Genomic DNA, 16,889 nt, shown 5'->3' with positions numbered 1-16,889 from the left:
GGACCCGAAATGAAGAGGGAATGAATCAACAGGTAAGTCTTAACATGGAAATTTAGCTTTCCTTATTCCCTTCTCTCTCTCACCTTTTGTTCTGGTCTTTTTCTCCCTAGGCGCTGGGGCGTGACTGCGAATCCGGATGATCGCTGCTAAACATGGAGGCGCCCTGTAAAGGTGAGTGGAATGCGGCGCTGCAGCGATCGACGCAATGAGCTTTTAATAAAAGTCTTCCTTTTCAGGATTGTCAGCGAGATGTCTCCGGGATGCGGATTTAGCAGGTAAGGACTCTTCCTTCTTCTGTTCTCTTCTCTTCCTTTGCAGGTGATCCAGGATGCTGGCAGGCGTGGCAGAAGTCAGGGTGCAGGAGCAGACACGGTGAGCGTCCAGCTGCTAGATGCAGAACAACGCGAAGCACGTGTGGCTGTTCGGTTGGGGTTTAAATAGCCTTGGAAGATGTTCCAGGTATGTATCCTTCCTCCATTCAGGTATGTATCCTTCCCCGACCACGCCCGGATGGTAAATTAGTCCCACAGGTAAAGTAGTTCCTTTCAGGCCTCAAGGAGGCCGGGATCCTGCAGCATGGTCTGCATCAGGTAAGTGCACCCAAGAACTTCCATAATGAGCCTGGCGCCTATGGGGTTGCTGGGTCCTTCCTTGGGGACTGGATGTCCGCTTTCGGGGACGCAGGGCTTGAACCGGCTCCCCGGGAGCGGGCATCATGACAGCTACCTTGATTTTGACAAAACTCCCAGAATTTGCTCCCTGTTCACTAAAACTAGGGTGGCCTCCTAAACACTGCCACTGAGGCCAGAGTCTACAAATCTATTCAAACACCCACAATCAGGGATGCTTTCAGTCTCTTCCTTCTCCACTCGTTGGCTTGTTCTTGCTAATGTCTTACTCTGGGCTCCTGGGTTCTTTCCCCACACCAGGCTTCTCTCTGTCCACTCGGGGCCTCTCGATTCATTATACCCACACCAGGCTCTCTGTCTCTTTTCCCAATCCGGGGCTTCTTGTGGTTTCGATCCCAACTCTTGGGCTTCTCTGTTCCTTCCCCACACCGGGGTTTGTTTCGATTTTTCTCTCTCCACTCCTGGGCGTCTCTTCTTCTTCCCCAAACCGTTTCTTTTTTGTTTCTCTCCCCACTCTCTGGTGCTTTTCTATTTCTCTCCCAGACCGGGGCTTCTTTCTCTGGCCTTGCCTCCCATTCCTTGGAACCCACCACATACCTGTTTTTGACAAGCAATGTTCCCTGGAAGGGCTATGTAGACCGACTGCCCCTTGTCTTGCCACAGATCCACTTGTGCAACTCTCCTACTGGACTCTGCTGTGTTGGGCGTCTCCTCCTGGTTCCTACTCGCTGGGTGAGTGAGCTTGTGGGTGGTTTCTCCTCTGGGCTCTTTCGCTTGGGCTCCCACAACCCATGGCTCTCATTTCTCACCTGCGAGGCAGCGTCACACTACTAGTGCGGGGCTTCAGGCAAGACGCCACGTCTGGTGTTCTGTCTCTCTGAGCGTCTCTACTCCCATTGTGCACTGTGGTGTAACTAAACTCTGCGGGCTTCACAGATACTCCTTACTGATTGGTTCTTTGCATGATAAACTTCTAGGAGGCTGGCCGTTCTGCTGTTTAACTTTTGTCTCTGTTGGTGTGGGGGGTTGTGTTTGTGTGCTCAGTTTTGATAACTGTTTTCACTAAAGGGGATGAAATTAAGTTACGGGCAGAAGCCAGATCAGCCATGTCAAAAGGGTGTACACGATTATTACAAAAAACTGCTCCTACATACCCATTAAAGTGTTAGTCTCAGGAGGGTAGGGATGTAACGGTATACCGTTAAAGATACCGTGAACAACTTAATTGAACAATAATGACCGTCACGCTGTTTATACCGGTATACCGTTTATACCGTTAAGTGCGCTTTTCAATCTGATTGTGAAAGGCTTCAGTAAGCAAGTGCTGCACAATCTTGGTCTTGCACTGTTGGATGTGCCGTCTGCCAAGGCGGCCTTGTTTGGCAGACAAGAGCATAGGGAAAGTGAGGCCACATTAGTAAAAGCAGCTTTGCTGCTATGACCGCTCTTTCTCTGTGATCAGTAGAGTCGGATCAAAGATCAGCCGACTTTGCGCAAATTGTGTTGAAAGCTACCCAGTACCTTAACCTTTGTGTTCCCCATGAAAAGCTGGTAAATATGAGCTGACCGACTGGCTCTATAAGCATAACGGAGACTCCAGTTTATAGACTCTGCCAGGCCTGTATTTCATGGGCAAACTAGAACAAAGTTATTTTGTTTCAGGCATTATTTATTTGAAAGGCAGCATATAGATTTTAAACGTTTTCACACAGTCATGCTGCTCCGCGCTACAGGTCAAATCTTCTAAGGTGATTTTCCCGATTTTCAATTTGCAATTAGCAAGACCACAGGGACTTCACGAGGGTGAGCTCAGGGCCTGAAATGAAAGTGAGCATTTTATTTTTCCTTTTGTTCATATTTAAACAAATGTAATAAAACGTTCAGTGACTTGCAAAACAGTAGAGCCAGGAGCACTTTGCTTAGCAACCATGCAACCAGCAGGAGCAGAAATATATTGATTCAGCCTGGCATCATGTGCCATTAGTTCAGTAAGTTAAGGTCCTACTGCACTGAGCAAACACACACTGGAACAGCTCTTGCTTTGCAAAATGTAAAAAAAAAAAAAAAGACGGCCAGTGAAGTCATGCATATCGAATTACTCTCCCCAAGGTTTAGATTCAAGGAACTTACGTTTCTCATGGTCATGGATCGGATAGCCGTCCAGTTCTGTTTTAGCTTAGAATTCTGGTATTTGTAGTTTTCCCACCAATTTGAAAGATGGGGAACTACACATCCCAGAATTCAAAGGGGGGGAATTACTGGATGCCCATCTGCTGCATGTCCACAAACAACTTTAGCTCTGTAGACCAGGTATGGACCATGGGCAATAGGCCCATGGCCGAACTAAACATGCGAAATGCTTGTGTGGGGTCCAGTTTTTTGGGTCAAAGTGGGCCACTTAATTGGCCAAAGTGGGGCATTTTGAAGAGTGACTGCACTATGCGGCTAATAGTTTTGACCACTGTTGCTGAATAAATATACTTTTAAATGTAAAATTTGCATCACATTTTATCGAAAATCTCTCCCTTGGGTACTATTAAACAGTGTTCCAAAAGGAATGAATTCCCATTTGCAACTGTGGGCCACTTTTATGTTGGTGCCCGATACAATTTTATGCCCCAATCCGACCCTGCTGTAAACTGTGTGAACACTGGCCCTATCAGTGCTTTCTGCTGGTAAATAACCCCCCCCCCCCCTCCTCCCCACTCTCCTCTGTGTAGATTTGCACATTGGCAATAGAGTTGCTTCTCTTTATCCTTCACCTACCTGCCTTCTGCATATGGCACTGGACTCAAACAGCAGGACAGATTCTACATTCAATTTGAAGTATCCAAAGAAATGGGGGTGAAATATTTCTTATGTCTATTCTCAATTTGTGCCACCATCCATGAAAGCATTCCTCCCTCTCAACTCGCATCACAAGGGTTCTAATGCACATAGACCTGGGGAAAACGGTAATGATGGGGCTGTGGTGAAGTGGTGGTCTAAGTCATATTTGTGCTGATATGTATTTTAACTTTGTCATTTTCAAAGGTATTTTTTTTTTGCCACCATCTTTAAGAAGGTAAATGATGAACATGTATTGCAGGAATCAAGAAAGAAATCAACAGCGCCCACTGAACGCTGTCCCTTTAGGATTACATGGTCAGTGGTGACTCCGACATCAGACCTTCATAATAAACCAGGCAGATGGTAAACAAGCTATATTGATTAGATCGCTATGCAATCTTGCGGTGTGTCTGTGTTGGCTATGACATTTTGACAAAAGAAACACAATGACATGGGCTTTCAGACCGCACACGAGTGACTTTTCTTCCTTTAATGGGATAAAGAGTTGTCAAAACAAACTTTGTGGCAGCGAGGGATCATGATGCCCATGCCATGTTGTTGCAAAAAAATGCAAGTCAAGGCCAATTTTCAAAGCGATAACCTGTGAATGAGCACCAAGCTCATTGCTCAAAATGTGCATTATAACACTTCCACTAGTCACTATTTCATTCAAGGCGATTAACGAGTGAGCGCCATGAAAGACCAATTCTGCAGCCTTAGATTCCTAGAGTATCAGCTAAATATGTGCAGAGACGAGTTTCAAAATGCTACCATGCTACAGCTGGAAAATCCTGCCTGCATATTTGTAAGTTAACTAAAAAGCATTGACTTAATGGTAAGTTAAAGAACATCAAATGCAAAAAGGCTATGTTAAAAAAAAAATCTTTTTTTTGATGCAAGTAGTTTCAGTTGGGGCAGTTTTTAATGCCATTCCTTAAACCACACCTGACTGACACAAAATCAATACGTTAGCAATAGGAAGAATAAATACAGTGCCGAAAAGGATTTAATTTGGGTTGGCGTCTTTGGGGTTTACATATTTATAATGGCTAATGTTTTCTAAACATATGACAATGGGGGATTTCCCTGGTTCTATCATTGAATTTACATATGTCACACCGTGAAATTCACTCATCTCTCATTCCCTGCTGCCATACCAAAGGTTAACATGTCCGTGATTATTGAACATCTTTTGGCCCGCAAGTAAACTAAAGGCTGAAACGTCAAGAGAGAGTGTGTGTGGGCGCGTGTGTGTGTATGCGCACAAGCTCATACTACCATCAGCCTCCATTGATCTGTGGCATGCAGATTATCAAGATGGCAACATGTTCATCTTCACCAGTAGCCAGTGGGGGAGCTAAAAGCCTAAATGACCACTTAAGAAAAGCTATTTGTTTGTGATGATAAATCTGTCAATGTATGACCTTTTAAGAAAATATTTGTTAAGATTAGCTAATTCCACCTGCTATACCGCGATAACCATGATATACCGTCATTTGGCAAGAAGGTTATTGTACCGCCATAAAACTAATACCGTGACACCCCTATCCGGGAGACTTTACTTAGGTTCTCGGTCATCGATTCAACTGAGGGGACCTCAAGGAGTGGAAAAGTGTCACTGCCCATGAGGTTTCAGCCAGATCTGCGCTTCGCTCGTCATTGCACTGCAAAATGGCACAGGTCCCAACATATTGGGAGTTTGCAGCCACAGAGGGTCACACCTCTTCGTGGGACAGTGCAAAAATGCAGCTGGTCTTCAGACTGGTTCCTACCACCAGTCTACAGGAGAAAGTCGTTTTCAAGAGGTCTTCCCTGTCACTCGAAATTCTGGGTTGGGCCTTCAACAGTGACTCAACGGCTCTGGTGGTTGCTTGGAAGTTGCTGGGGCGTCGTCCTTTGAATTCCTCTTCAGATCTTCAGTCCAGTTGTTGACTCTGAGGTTCAGTTCCAGGACCCTCCAGTTTTATGCACGAAAACTGGCTGAGCCCACCAGTCACAATTCAAGCGCCTCATGAAAATCCGGGGTGCGGCTGTCCAGGGGGACAGCCAGCCCCCAGTTCAAACTGGTTCTAGGCAGGCACGCCGCCGGACAAGGACTAGGGGAGTTTTGGTTACCTCACCCACTTCCTGTCCTTTCAGGCACTTGGAGCACCTTGGCAGGCTTTCCAAGGGAACAAGTCATCATGAACAGGGTTTACAAAAGTACATCCACCGTTTTATGGAAATGGGTGACCCCTGTGTCCCTACTGCAGCTGCTAAGAAAGACTGCCTGTGGTAGAAGTCCTCAAAAAGTCGTGCAAAAAGGTACACTGCCACCAGCCTGTCAGATGAACTTATAACCACAATTAAGTTACTGAAATAGTGAGAAAAGGGAGACGATGTTTCCCCTCAGCACTCCACATAAGGTGGGGTGTTCTGAACTCACAAAATAAAATACAGGAGGGATAAAGTCATGTCACCCTGCCCTGATAACTGTAGTGAACCCTGTTAAAATAAAAAGAAAAGCTGAAGGAGCTTCCAGCAACACTGCACAAAAAGTGCTGTGTGCTGTAACGGTAAAATGTAGATACCAGAAAAGATGGAGGAAAGCATAACTCCATTAATAAGTACCCAAAAGATGTAAAAAGGGTTCCCAAGGTTCGAGTAAAAGAATGAATGAGTAAGTATTAGTAGTAGTAGTTGTCATTTATATAGAGCCTTTTCCCATTAGTATGGTCCCAACATGCTTGTAGGGGGGAACACCCTCTGGGACCACAGTCTAGAGTATGGGAAAATTTGCTGAAAAGGCTTAGAATGTGTGTGTGCATTTTGGCCAAGATAATGAATTAGGTGGGCTGGCCGGCCTCCAGTAAGCAACCCAAGAGGTCAGGCATGTGGACCGGTGCTGAGGAAGGTCAGGAGAGCACAGGAGTGCAAGAGACTCTTTGTGTCCAGCTGTACTGAATTTTTTCGTAGCTCGTTGCTGCATTCTGATGCGTGCGTGTGGGTAGCCATGCCTGCAGCAGATGTCCACCGAAGTGGTGCGTTTATATGTACCTTGAGGCTTGGATGGAGTTTTGTTATTTACGCCGCTGTTTGATCAGGTTGTCCATGTGAGAGAGTTCTCAACGCGCACGAGCTGGGTTGTCATAATATGTTTACTAATCGTCATGAACAAACAGCAGCCCTCACTCAGGAGGAATAGTCCAAAAATCCATTTAGTCTAGCAAAAATGCTGCAGGACTTCACAAAGTAGAAAGAATTACTCAAGAAGGAAATTCTACCTAATACAGATGAGCAATATGTTGGAGGGGAATCCATAGAAAGGACATTAACAGTGAGTATTTTTCCCTTTTTGGTGGCTGCTACATTGTGAAGACTGCTTCTCTGCTTGAAAGTCAGCTTACATTGTTCTGTCACACTGATTCGCTCTTGGGACTGTTGTCTGTCAACATAAATAGTGCAAGGAGAATGTTGCTGCACATATGAGGTTAACCTGATGTAGCACTTTACAACAGCGTCTATCAAATGTGCGCACAAACAATGCCAAACACTTAATCCCATCAACTTCTATGAATGTGACCTACACATTGTGTCTGCATTTTCAGTTAATGGTTTAGCACTGCTCAAAGATATGCCAGCGGCAGTTAAGGAGGTAACATTTCAAACAGTGGATACCATCTTTCCTTGTATTCAAACTTGCCTACTTATGCACTGGGGATTCTAGCCTTTTCTTTGCCAGTTTTGTGATCTATGATCTTTTTTTGCTGTTGGATAATGCTATTAAGGCTACAAATGTTTGTATTGTTAAATTGTACAGGCTGCACAGCAGATCATTGAACTTCAGGAAGCTGCTCAAATAAATGCTGGCTTGCAACCAACAAACCTAGGCAGGAACAACAGCCTGCATGACATGAAGACAGTAGTGAAAACCTGGAGGAACCGACTTCCTATTGTGTCTGATGACCTATCACACTGGAGCAGCATCTTTATGTGGAGACAGCACCATTACCAAGGTGCGATTCCTGCCTTGCCTCTCCAAATTAATTGCTTAGTTTAACAGTGATACTCGGGTTTCACAGGTGTAATTTAACCAAAATAAAATGAGACATAGAACATGAAGAAATGTTATTGACCTGTCACTATGCATAATGTAATACTTAAATAATTAGGGGCAGGACATCTTACAGTTGTGCTTTGTACTTCTTTTTTTATTCAGCCATAGTAAATGCCTATGAAAACAGCACTCAGCATGATCCCAGTTCCAACAATGCAATGCTGGGTGTCCATGCCTCTGCATCAGCAATTATCCAGTATGGAAAGATAGGCCGAAAGCAGGGGCTAGTGAATGTTGCTCTGGACATACTCAGTCGGATCCATACCATTCCTACTGTGCCCATTGTTGATTGTTTCCAGAAGATTCGACAGCAAGTCAAATGCTACCTTCAGCTGGCGGGCATCATGGGCAAAAATGAATGCATGCAGGTAACTCAATTTTAAATTACTTAAATATTATTTTATGTAGTTTTCGTTCGCTGTTGCATGCTTTGTTGTATTCATGTGATAAAGGCGTCTTGAATCATTGACATCCAATCCCCTGAGGTGGTGCCAACTGTCCTGCATGGTGCTCAGTGGGCCCACGTGGTCCTAACAAACACTGCCTCACATTTGCAGCACTGTTACAAAAACTCTAATATACATGAAGCAATTACCATTTTAGTAGCCGGTAAGCTGGTAAACTAGCCCAGCGGGTTGAACGCTCGCTGCTGCGATCTGAGCGTGATCTGCAGGTCGCAAGGTCGAATCCCGGCAAGGCCAACTCAGCCTTTCATCCTTCCGAGGTTGATAAACAAGTACCAATTTTGGTTGGGTGATATTGTATGTAAATATGTGCTCTGTAAAGCACTTTGGATTAAGGCGCTATATAAATAACACATCATTATCATTAGTACTGTAGATGATTTTGCCAAATGGGGTAATCGTTCTAAATTGTAAGCTACTAGCCAGGCATAAAAAGTTCCCCAGCATGGGGTCTGGCCTGGATTCACATGCTCATGAATATTCCCTGCCGTCATGCTGGGAATCCTCGGTAAGAAAATGAAAGCAGTCTTGCTTTAAAAACTTGAAAACTGCCTTTCTCTCATTATCCAGCCACTGGAGATAGGGTCATACTGCACCCATCCAATGACAACCGTCCCCTGAGACCCACCCCCGAAGGCCATCTTCTGATATTTACCACATGTTATAGTGCAGGGAGTCCTCACAAGTTGCTTTTTCAAGCTATTTTATCATAATCCTTGTTTGGGACAAAATAAATCCTATTGTCCTAAATCTCTTGTCTGCCTACTCGTGAAGAGCGTCAACTACTCTGTCAGATCTTTGTGGGAAGGCCTAGTGAGGCCTACTTTGCAGCTCACGAATGTCGAAGGAAGGCAAGATGAGTCTGTTCAGGCTGTGCTCCCAGTGTGGTTTGAGGAACATGTACATGAAGGACAGGCATGCAAAGTGCCTCCATTGTCTGCATCCTGACCATGAGGATGACCAATGCGACATCTGCCGAAATTTCCCAGTCAACACTAAGAGAGACCGTTGCGAACAGTTGGTAGAATGGCTGAAGGAGGCCAGAGCCCCAAGCGTGGTTTCCGGGCACGCTTGGGCAGATCCAGTAAACCTCTGGAGCACTCTCCCTCGGGTAAGAGGTCGAGATCGGTCAAGGACGTATCCCTGCAGGGTGTTCATAAGGCCAAGCGTCATGCTGATGAGCCGACTTGAGACGCCGCGGCTGCGGGTCCTAGTTCGGGGCACACGTGCCCTCTGTCACCATGCCTGGCGACGGTAAGCTTGCCGGAAGTTGGGGTATTGTCTGAGACCTTTGAAACATGGCCCTTTGGCGAAGGATAGACTGACAAAGCATTCCCGTAAGGAAGCCACATCAAGGTCCTTGACTATGTCCATGATTTCATTGGCGGCGATGCCGCACAAGCAAAAGCCCCCCCATCAACGATGCCTTTCGACCACTACTTCAATGACCAAGCACCTGTCGACAGCTTCCCCGTCAACTGCTGTGGGTGGCGCTGCCTCTACGACCACTACGACTACTGCCACGTCAAATACAACTACTCAGTCGATGAAGGCACTGGTGGCATCTTCTGCTTTGAAGGAGGCGGCAAGACCAAAGGATCTGTTACCACCAACAAATGTTCTTCCCAAACCGGGGCAAGCGAGCCAGTGACGACTCTACACAAGTTCTGAGGAGGAAACGTTACAGGAATGCCTGGACACTGGTGGCAACAGCCCGATAGGCATGGGGTCACAGAGGAATACTAGCCCAGTGAGAGGCATTATCCCTCTGTCCGGGGCCCCTCCAGTGGCCTCTACTGACATGTCTTGGGATATTTTCACTGTGCTGGGTTCTCTCGTCTCAGAGATACAACAGCAGCTGCCACCAATAGCAGCCCCATCATGGAGCGACCCCAGCTACAGCCCTCCAAGGCCTCCACACGGGCATCGCTCTGCTACCCCGAGGCAACCACCAACAGCACTGCCCGTCCCAGCAGCACCAGCAGGGGATGCACCACAGACTGATACTGCAACGGTCACTGATACCGGCACCACAGACACGGACGAGTTTGATGACTTTATTCTGGCAGATGGGAACCCATCAGTGCTGATGATGCTCCCATGGTTTCTCCCCCAGATGAGGTGGGGTTGTTCCACTACATGGATGGCAATGGCATCTACCCTCTTCAAGGAGGGTTTCCTTTACCAGAGGCGCACATCGGCAGATGATATTGTCTGTCCCTTTACTTGACGAGGTGTGGGAGGGAAGGCCTTACACTAATGAGGGCTACAAGTTCTGCACCAGAAAAATGGGCCAGGCTGGAGAAAAAAATGCAGGGTGCCAGACTTAGCCCCCCAAGTGCCTTAGATCACAGCCATCACCAGATTCCGTGGTCTCAGCCGCAGCACGCAAACGGTCTGCAAACCTGTCCTCCAAGTCTATGGTTCCGACAGATCAAGAAGGAAAGAAGTTCCTTGTGTGGAACGCCATTTTCTAGCCAAGAGCAACCTCTGTGGCTGTTTTGTCTTTGGTGGGAATCCTGTGGATTCCCTGCCCAGGCTCCAGTGTGTCCCACTGGTTTGTCAAAGAATTCATGAAGGGCCTCTTCAGACCCTTCCCTCCTGTGAAGGCCCCTGCCCCAGCGTGGTAGCTCAATGTCGCCCTCACCAGGCTCATGGGACCACCACTCGAACCATTGCATCAGGCCCCCCTGAAGTTTCTTTCCTGGAATTCCGCATTCCTGGTGGCTATCACCTCGGTCAGGTGGGTCGATTAAATTCAAGCTCTTGCCTGCAAACGCCCTTAACTGTCCTTTCATGCTGCAAGGGGGGGTTCTCCTTCCTTTATGCCTAAGGTTCTGTCTACATTCTACCTTAGTGAACCCTTTGTGTTTCCAGCCTTAATCCCGAATCCTGCTTCAGCTGCTGAATGGTCACTTGATATGCTGGACGTTGCTCGGGCCCTATAGTTCTATGTTGCTTGCACAAAGAATTTTCAGAAGACGTCTCAGCTTTTTGAGAGCCCTCTGTCCTGTGAATCAGGTAAATGCCCTGTCAAAGGCTTCCATATCTAGATGGCGCTCTGCCTGCATAACGCAACCAACAGACCACTACCGGGCCGGTCTAGAGCTCATTCCACCAGAGCCATCGCTACAACAACAATGTTTCTCTCTGGGGTACCCTGCTGGACATTTGCAGGGCTGCTACGTGGAGGTCTACGCACACCTTCACCAGGTTCTACTGTGTCGACCGGGATTCCAGGGAGGAGTTCAGAGTCAGCCAAGCGGTGCTGTGCAACCTATTTCCTTTCCACCTCTGTAAGGAAGGCATGGTATCAAAGTAAGACAGACACAAGTGACCACAGTTCAAGGGTGTTAATTGAACTTTCACAAGAGGTTGAAAAAGCCTATCTAAACCTAAATCTACAGTTGGGATCAAGCTACGACCATCAAATAATAACAATTGAGTCTTGTCAAAATAAAAGGGCCTATACTAAAAAACCTATTGCCAATCCTTACCACTAATTTACAAATATCCCTTCTCCACGTTTTCAGCATGGGACAAGGCGGGTCACTTTAGCTAAGCACACACACTGGCTTCTGCGGTACGATGATCTAGTTCCATTTTCCCAGTTCAGGACCTTCTGTGTCCAAGTCTCTTTACTTCTTGCAAATCTCTTGACCCAGAGGGCCTGCTGTTCCAAAAACAGTACACAACGATTATTTTCCTTTCACCAGCATTCAACTTGGTTATTTACCCCGGATGCCCCTCAGCTGGGCTCAGATCCTTTTCAAAACAAGGTTCAGAGAATTCTTTTTCAGGTGACTCACAGTTCACCCAGGATCCCCCTTTGCCAGGCTCAGACCCCTTCCCTTTGGTCAATCAGTCTCCCTCAGCCGGGCTCGGGCCAATTGTGATGTACATTAAACTATCGAAGACTTTTGAAAGTGCACAGGGTTTAGCTCGACCAGTTGCATGACCACTTCGATCTCATTATTTCTTTGTCTCACACTCTGCATTAGTTGGATAACTAACAGAGACTTTCGAATGAGCACCCACATGGTGCCGGACCACTCTTTGTATGGTATCTTTTCTTGCCCCCTTGGCTTCCAATTGTATTTGCGTCACTCATTAAAAACGCTTCACACACTGTTCTCTTTATATAATGTTGCTGCTTGCAACCTTGGTTCAAAACACTAGCTTGTTTGGTATAAGTCTCTCCAATTCACACAACTCACCGGCTGTGCTGTTGTTTCTGATGCTGCTTTGTTGTAGGCGACAAGGACAGTACCACAGCAGGGGGGATGGGGGGGTGTTGTGTTCCTAGGTAGCCTACCTGGTAGGATGGGGAAAAGGTGTTAAAAGAAAGGGGATACTGCGTTTCACCCTCCGGTGTCCCACTTTCACTCCCCGAAGACCCCTCATCCAGGTGATCCTCCCGCACTGGTCCACCCTCAGGAGCTGGATCCAAAAGCCATGGCTGTGTCCTGGCCACCCGGATGGCAGATCCCCAGGGACTAGCGGGTGAGACACCTTCAGGTTTCTCACACCTATCATGGTTGTGTATATGTGTACTGCTGTATAATCGTATTCATGAGCATGTGAATCCATGCCAGTACCCATGCTCGAGAAAGGACAAGTTACTTACCTGTAACTGTTGTTCTCCAGCATGGGTCTGGCATGGATTTGCATGCAAACCCTCCCTCCTTCCCTGCATTGCTCTTCTGGGTTCATACTGGCACCTCACGTGCTTTGAATCTGAAGATGGTTGCCAAGGGCGGGTCTCGGGGAGATGGTCGCTGTTGGATGGGTGAAGTATGACCCAGTCTCCACTGATTGGATAATGAAAGAAAGGCAGTTTTCAAGCTTTCGCTTTTAAAGCAAGACTGCTTTCTTTTTCTTTCTGAGGATTTCTGGCCTGATGTCAGGGAATATTCATGAGCATGTGAATCCATTCCAGACCCATGCTGGAGAACAGTTACAGTTAAGCAACTTGTTCCTTACTCACTACTTAGATTGTCCACATGTAAACAGCACACCATTTCTTACTCACCTTGTTAATTATCACTTGCCAAGGATTAGTGGCGAGTGCAAACGTGTATAATTTCAGCTTTAGCAAAAGAATGAGACGCCTTAGACTTCCATAGAATATTTAAAGGGAAATGTATATTTACATTTTTTAAACAAACGTTCCTATGAAAAATGTGCTGAAAATGTGCCTCCAAGTTCTGACTTTTAGGCATCCATTTTGTGTGCAGAAGCACTTTTCTGTGTTATTTGAATTCTCTACTCTCGCCGCAGTAATCCAGCAGGAGCCTACTACTGGGAGCTATAGCTTGTTGCTGCCGGAGACCAGAGAATTAAAACATGTTCACAGGGCAGGCATTCCTATGAATGCCAATCGTAATACAACAAACGAACACTGGGCTCCTGATCCAAGGACAGGAATAATATATAATCAATACCACTAAGGCCCTAGTGGGTAGTCCCTACAAAAACCAGCAGTAGTTAACGTCTTCTCTAGTAGTGCACACATGTGGTTCTGGTGCTGTGAGTTAGCTTGCTATCTGGGAGCTGGATCTCGGTTCATGGCCGTTACATTGACATCATCAGTAATGGCTACTTAGGCTAACCCTTCTAAACTTACGAAACAAATGGAGCGCTAAGAAAAGGCCAGGAGTAATCTCTCATCGTAAAGCTGCCTGAGAAAGTGACCTTAGCTTAGGGTTGGAAACATGACACTCCAGGCAAGGTGCAGTCAGTTTAGGCACAGACATTGTGTTTGCCAAGCTTGGAACTGATCCACGCTTGATTGTCTGCATACCAGAGAGGGTCACAAACTGGAATTGCAGGAGCTGTAAGAATGGCGTACAGGATAGACTTGGTTTAAAGCTCAGCATTTTATAACCTGCAGGGACGGTAGCAATGGAAACATTAGGTTTGCTGGGGCTCCACCTACAAATACGTCCCAGAGGTTATTCCGAGGGGACTGAAAATGTGTCTCTCCTCATAATATAGTATCGTCTCATCTATTGACTAAGATCTAGCAAGCTCTTTCCCTTGCAGTACTCTGGTAACATACAACATGGCTACAGGGAAATCTAAGCAGAAAGATAAAAGTTGTAGACGTCGACTTTTTTGCACCACGTTTGATGCCAAATAAGCAGGGTTCATCTGCCCAGAGGGTGTCCAGACCCTCTTCGCCCTTGAGGGGTTCAGTGATGGCAGCTTTGGGTCATATTGAGAAAACGACTTCTCGCATGGAGGGGAAGTTTGACGAGTTCAGTGAGAAAATGCCACAGTTGGAATCCCGGACTTCCACCTTAGAACGACGAGCCACAGAGTTGGGTCAACAGTGCACTTGAATACTCCTGAAAGTGGATCACCTGGCAAAGGAGATGGACGCAGTTGTCAAAGGCCAAAGGACCATGAAACGTAGGCTTTAGTACTTGGAGAATGTGGCCCGAGCAAATCAGAATGTGGCCTGAGCAAATCAAATGAGGGTTGTTGGACTCCCAATCGGCAGAGAGGGTGATGACCCAATTTCTTTTGCTGTGGACTGGCTCCCGGAGATGCTAGCCTTTGAGATTGAGGATGGCCCGATCTATATAAAAGAGTGCTATAGGATAAAAAGTGGTACCGGAGATAAAAGGCAAGATCCCCAGGTGGGTCCAACTCTTATAAATTAAAGTTCTCCAGCATGGGGTCTGGCATGGATTCACATGCTCATGGATATTCCCTGTCACCTGGCTGGGAATCCTCGGTAAAAGAAAAAACAGTTTCACTTTCTCTTGAAAACTGTATTTCTCCTCTAAACCAATCACTGTCCTTTGAGTCATAATGCCCCAGTCCAATGACAGTCCTCTCCCTAAGCTTCACCACTCGAAGACATCTTCAGATTTGTACTGCATGCTTGAGTGTTCGGTGGTCCTCTTAGTGCTGTCTGAGCAATGTTTTTCATATGACAAGTTTTTGGCAAAATTTTGTAAAGTTTGTGACCGATTTTTGTCTAATCGTTTGACCAGAGGTCGACTACCGGCAGCAGGACCCACTGTCGGCAAAGATCACACTGTAGCGTGGATCTTTCATTGAGTATCGAAGGCCCGGGCTTGGGCGTACTTCACACCTTTCCATTATGAACGAGGAGAAGAGATGCCTCTTTAATCTCTGCGCTAAATGTGGATTGAGGAACGTGCACGTCGAAAATTGACACCATAAATGTTTGTATTGCCTGCATCCGGACCATGATGAGGAGGGTTGCAAGGTCTGCCATGGATTTTTGAAAAAGACAAACAAGGACCACTACGGCAGGCTGGCAGCGTGGCTCAAATCGGACAAGGCCTCTGACTCTGCTTCCGGGCATGGTCATGCTTCCCCCAGGACTGGCCGGTCCCACAAACAAACTCCCTCAGAAAAGAGGTTGAGATCCTTTGAGGACGCCCCACCCTCGGTGGTGCAAAAGAAGGCAAGGCTGAACGTTGTTGATCCCACTGGGTTCGTGGCTGGTGCGGGTCCTAGCTCGGGAAGGATAAGGTCGCCGTCGCCAACCACTTCTATGGCGAGCCTACCAGTGAGGGGCGCTCCCTCTAAGATAGAGTCCTTGACTCCTTCAAAACTCCACTTAGCATCGGCAGACAAGGTGCCGAAGGAGAGATCCAAAGGTGGCCCTTCCTTGGCGACTCCATCAGCAGCTCAACCGGCCAAAACAACTTTGTCATCAACGGTCACGGCCATGTCGACGAAGGCTCCTGCAACTACTCCGTCGATAACCACTACTTCTTTGTCAAAAGGGAGGCTGCCCACAAAGGTGGTGTCCACAGTCCCTGCCACCCCAGGGGGTCCCACCACAGCGTGAAGCAGCTGCCGTGGCTCTGGGGAAGGCCCCTGGAATGGGGACAGCAGCCACTCGTCCCTAGAAGTCTCCAGAGAGGGTAAAGGGTAAAACTCCTACAGACCATAAGAAAGTACAAAACCATGGGCTCCCCGTTGAGACAGGTACAGATGTATACGAACTCGGATGAGGGCGACGACAATGGGTGGTTGGAGGACCCATGTCTGGGTCACCTCGAGGCGAGCCCAGTCCTCCACCTCGCCAGAAGAGGCGCACCAGTCCAGAGCCTCCAGTTCTCATTCCTTCCATGCCTCATCCTAGGACATGTCTTTGGACATTCTGACCTCGCTGCACACGCTTGTATCAGACATTCAACAGACACTGCTGCCCACACCAGGCCGTGTTCCATCTAGGAGTCCCCCAAGACTGCTTCGCGGAAGCCCTTGCCGGCGCAAGAGCAGGCCAAAGGACCCTGCTAGTCCAAGGCATCAACCGGCACAACCGCCACCACCTCGGGACTTGACCCCGACTGGTGATCCTGCCACAGGCACGGATACAGCGGCTACGGCAAAGGACACTGACGAAGCCCATGACATCGTACCAGCTGACGGGGAACCTGTGAGCGCGGATGGACTGCACAGGGCCTCTGTCGGATAAGGTCGGCTCCTTCCACGGGATGATTTCCAGGGCCTCAGAACCTTTCCCTCTGGTACCAATGTTGAGTCCAGACAGAAGACCATTATGTCAGCCCCCTTGCTGGACTATATCTGCGATGAGGGTCTGGCCCTAAGGAAGAATATGAGCACTGCTGTACCCAAGAGGGACAGGCTCGAGAAGAAATACAGAGTTCCAGTATCACCCCCCAAGTGTCTGAGGTCCCAGCTTTCACCTGACTCTGTGATCTCAGCCGCGGCCAGGAAAGGCTCTCAGTCGTCCTCGTCCATGGTGCCTCCGGACCAGGAGGGGAAGAAGCTGGACGCTATAGGGAAAAGGATCATCTATACTGCTGCCAGCACCATTAAGGCCGCTAATGCCCTGGCCATTTTATACCGCTATTATCG

The 16,889-nt window shown here is 47.5% G+C and overlaps 1 protein-coding gene across 8 annotated transcripts in view; it reads left to right on the top strand.

The window, feature by feature from the left end:
• Positions 1–16,889, top strand: part of TRRAP (transformation/transcription domain associated protein) — a 2,065,012-nt gene that overhangs the window by 1,704,911 nt on the left and 343,212 nt on the right. For all 8 annotated transcript variants that reach the window (XM_069647248.1, XM_069647247.1, XM_069647244.1 and 5 more), the window contains 2 exons: positions 7,258–7,453; positions 7,657–7,922. In XM_069647248.1, the coding sequence (XP_069503349.1) occupies positions 7,258–7,453; positions 7,657–7,922 (462 nt within the window). The remainder of the gene's footprint in view (positions 1–7,257; positions 7,454–7,656; positions 7,923–16,889) is intronic.

The sequence above is a fragment of the Ambystoma mexicanum genome, chromosome 2q (assembly GCF_040938575.1).
Source record: "Ambystoma mexicanum isolate Mex_15411 chromosome 2q, UKY_AmexF1_1, whole genome shotgun sequence".
Lineage (NCBI taxonomy): Eukaryota > Metazoa > Chordata > Amphibia > Caudata > Ambystomatidae > Ambystoma > Ambystoma mexicanum.
Note: the sequence above shows the minus strand (reverse complement) of the source record. Positions and strands in the feature narration are given on the sequence as shown.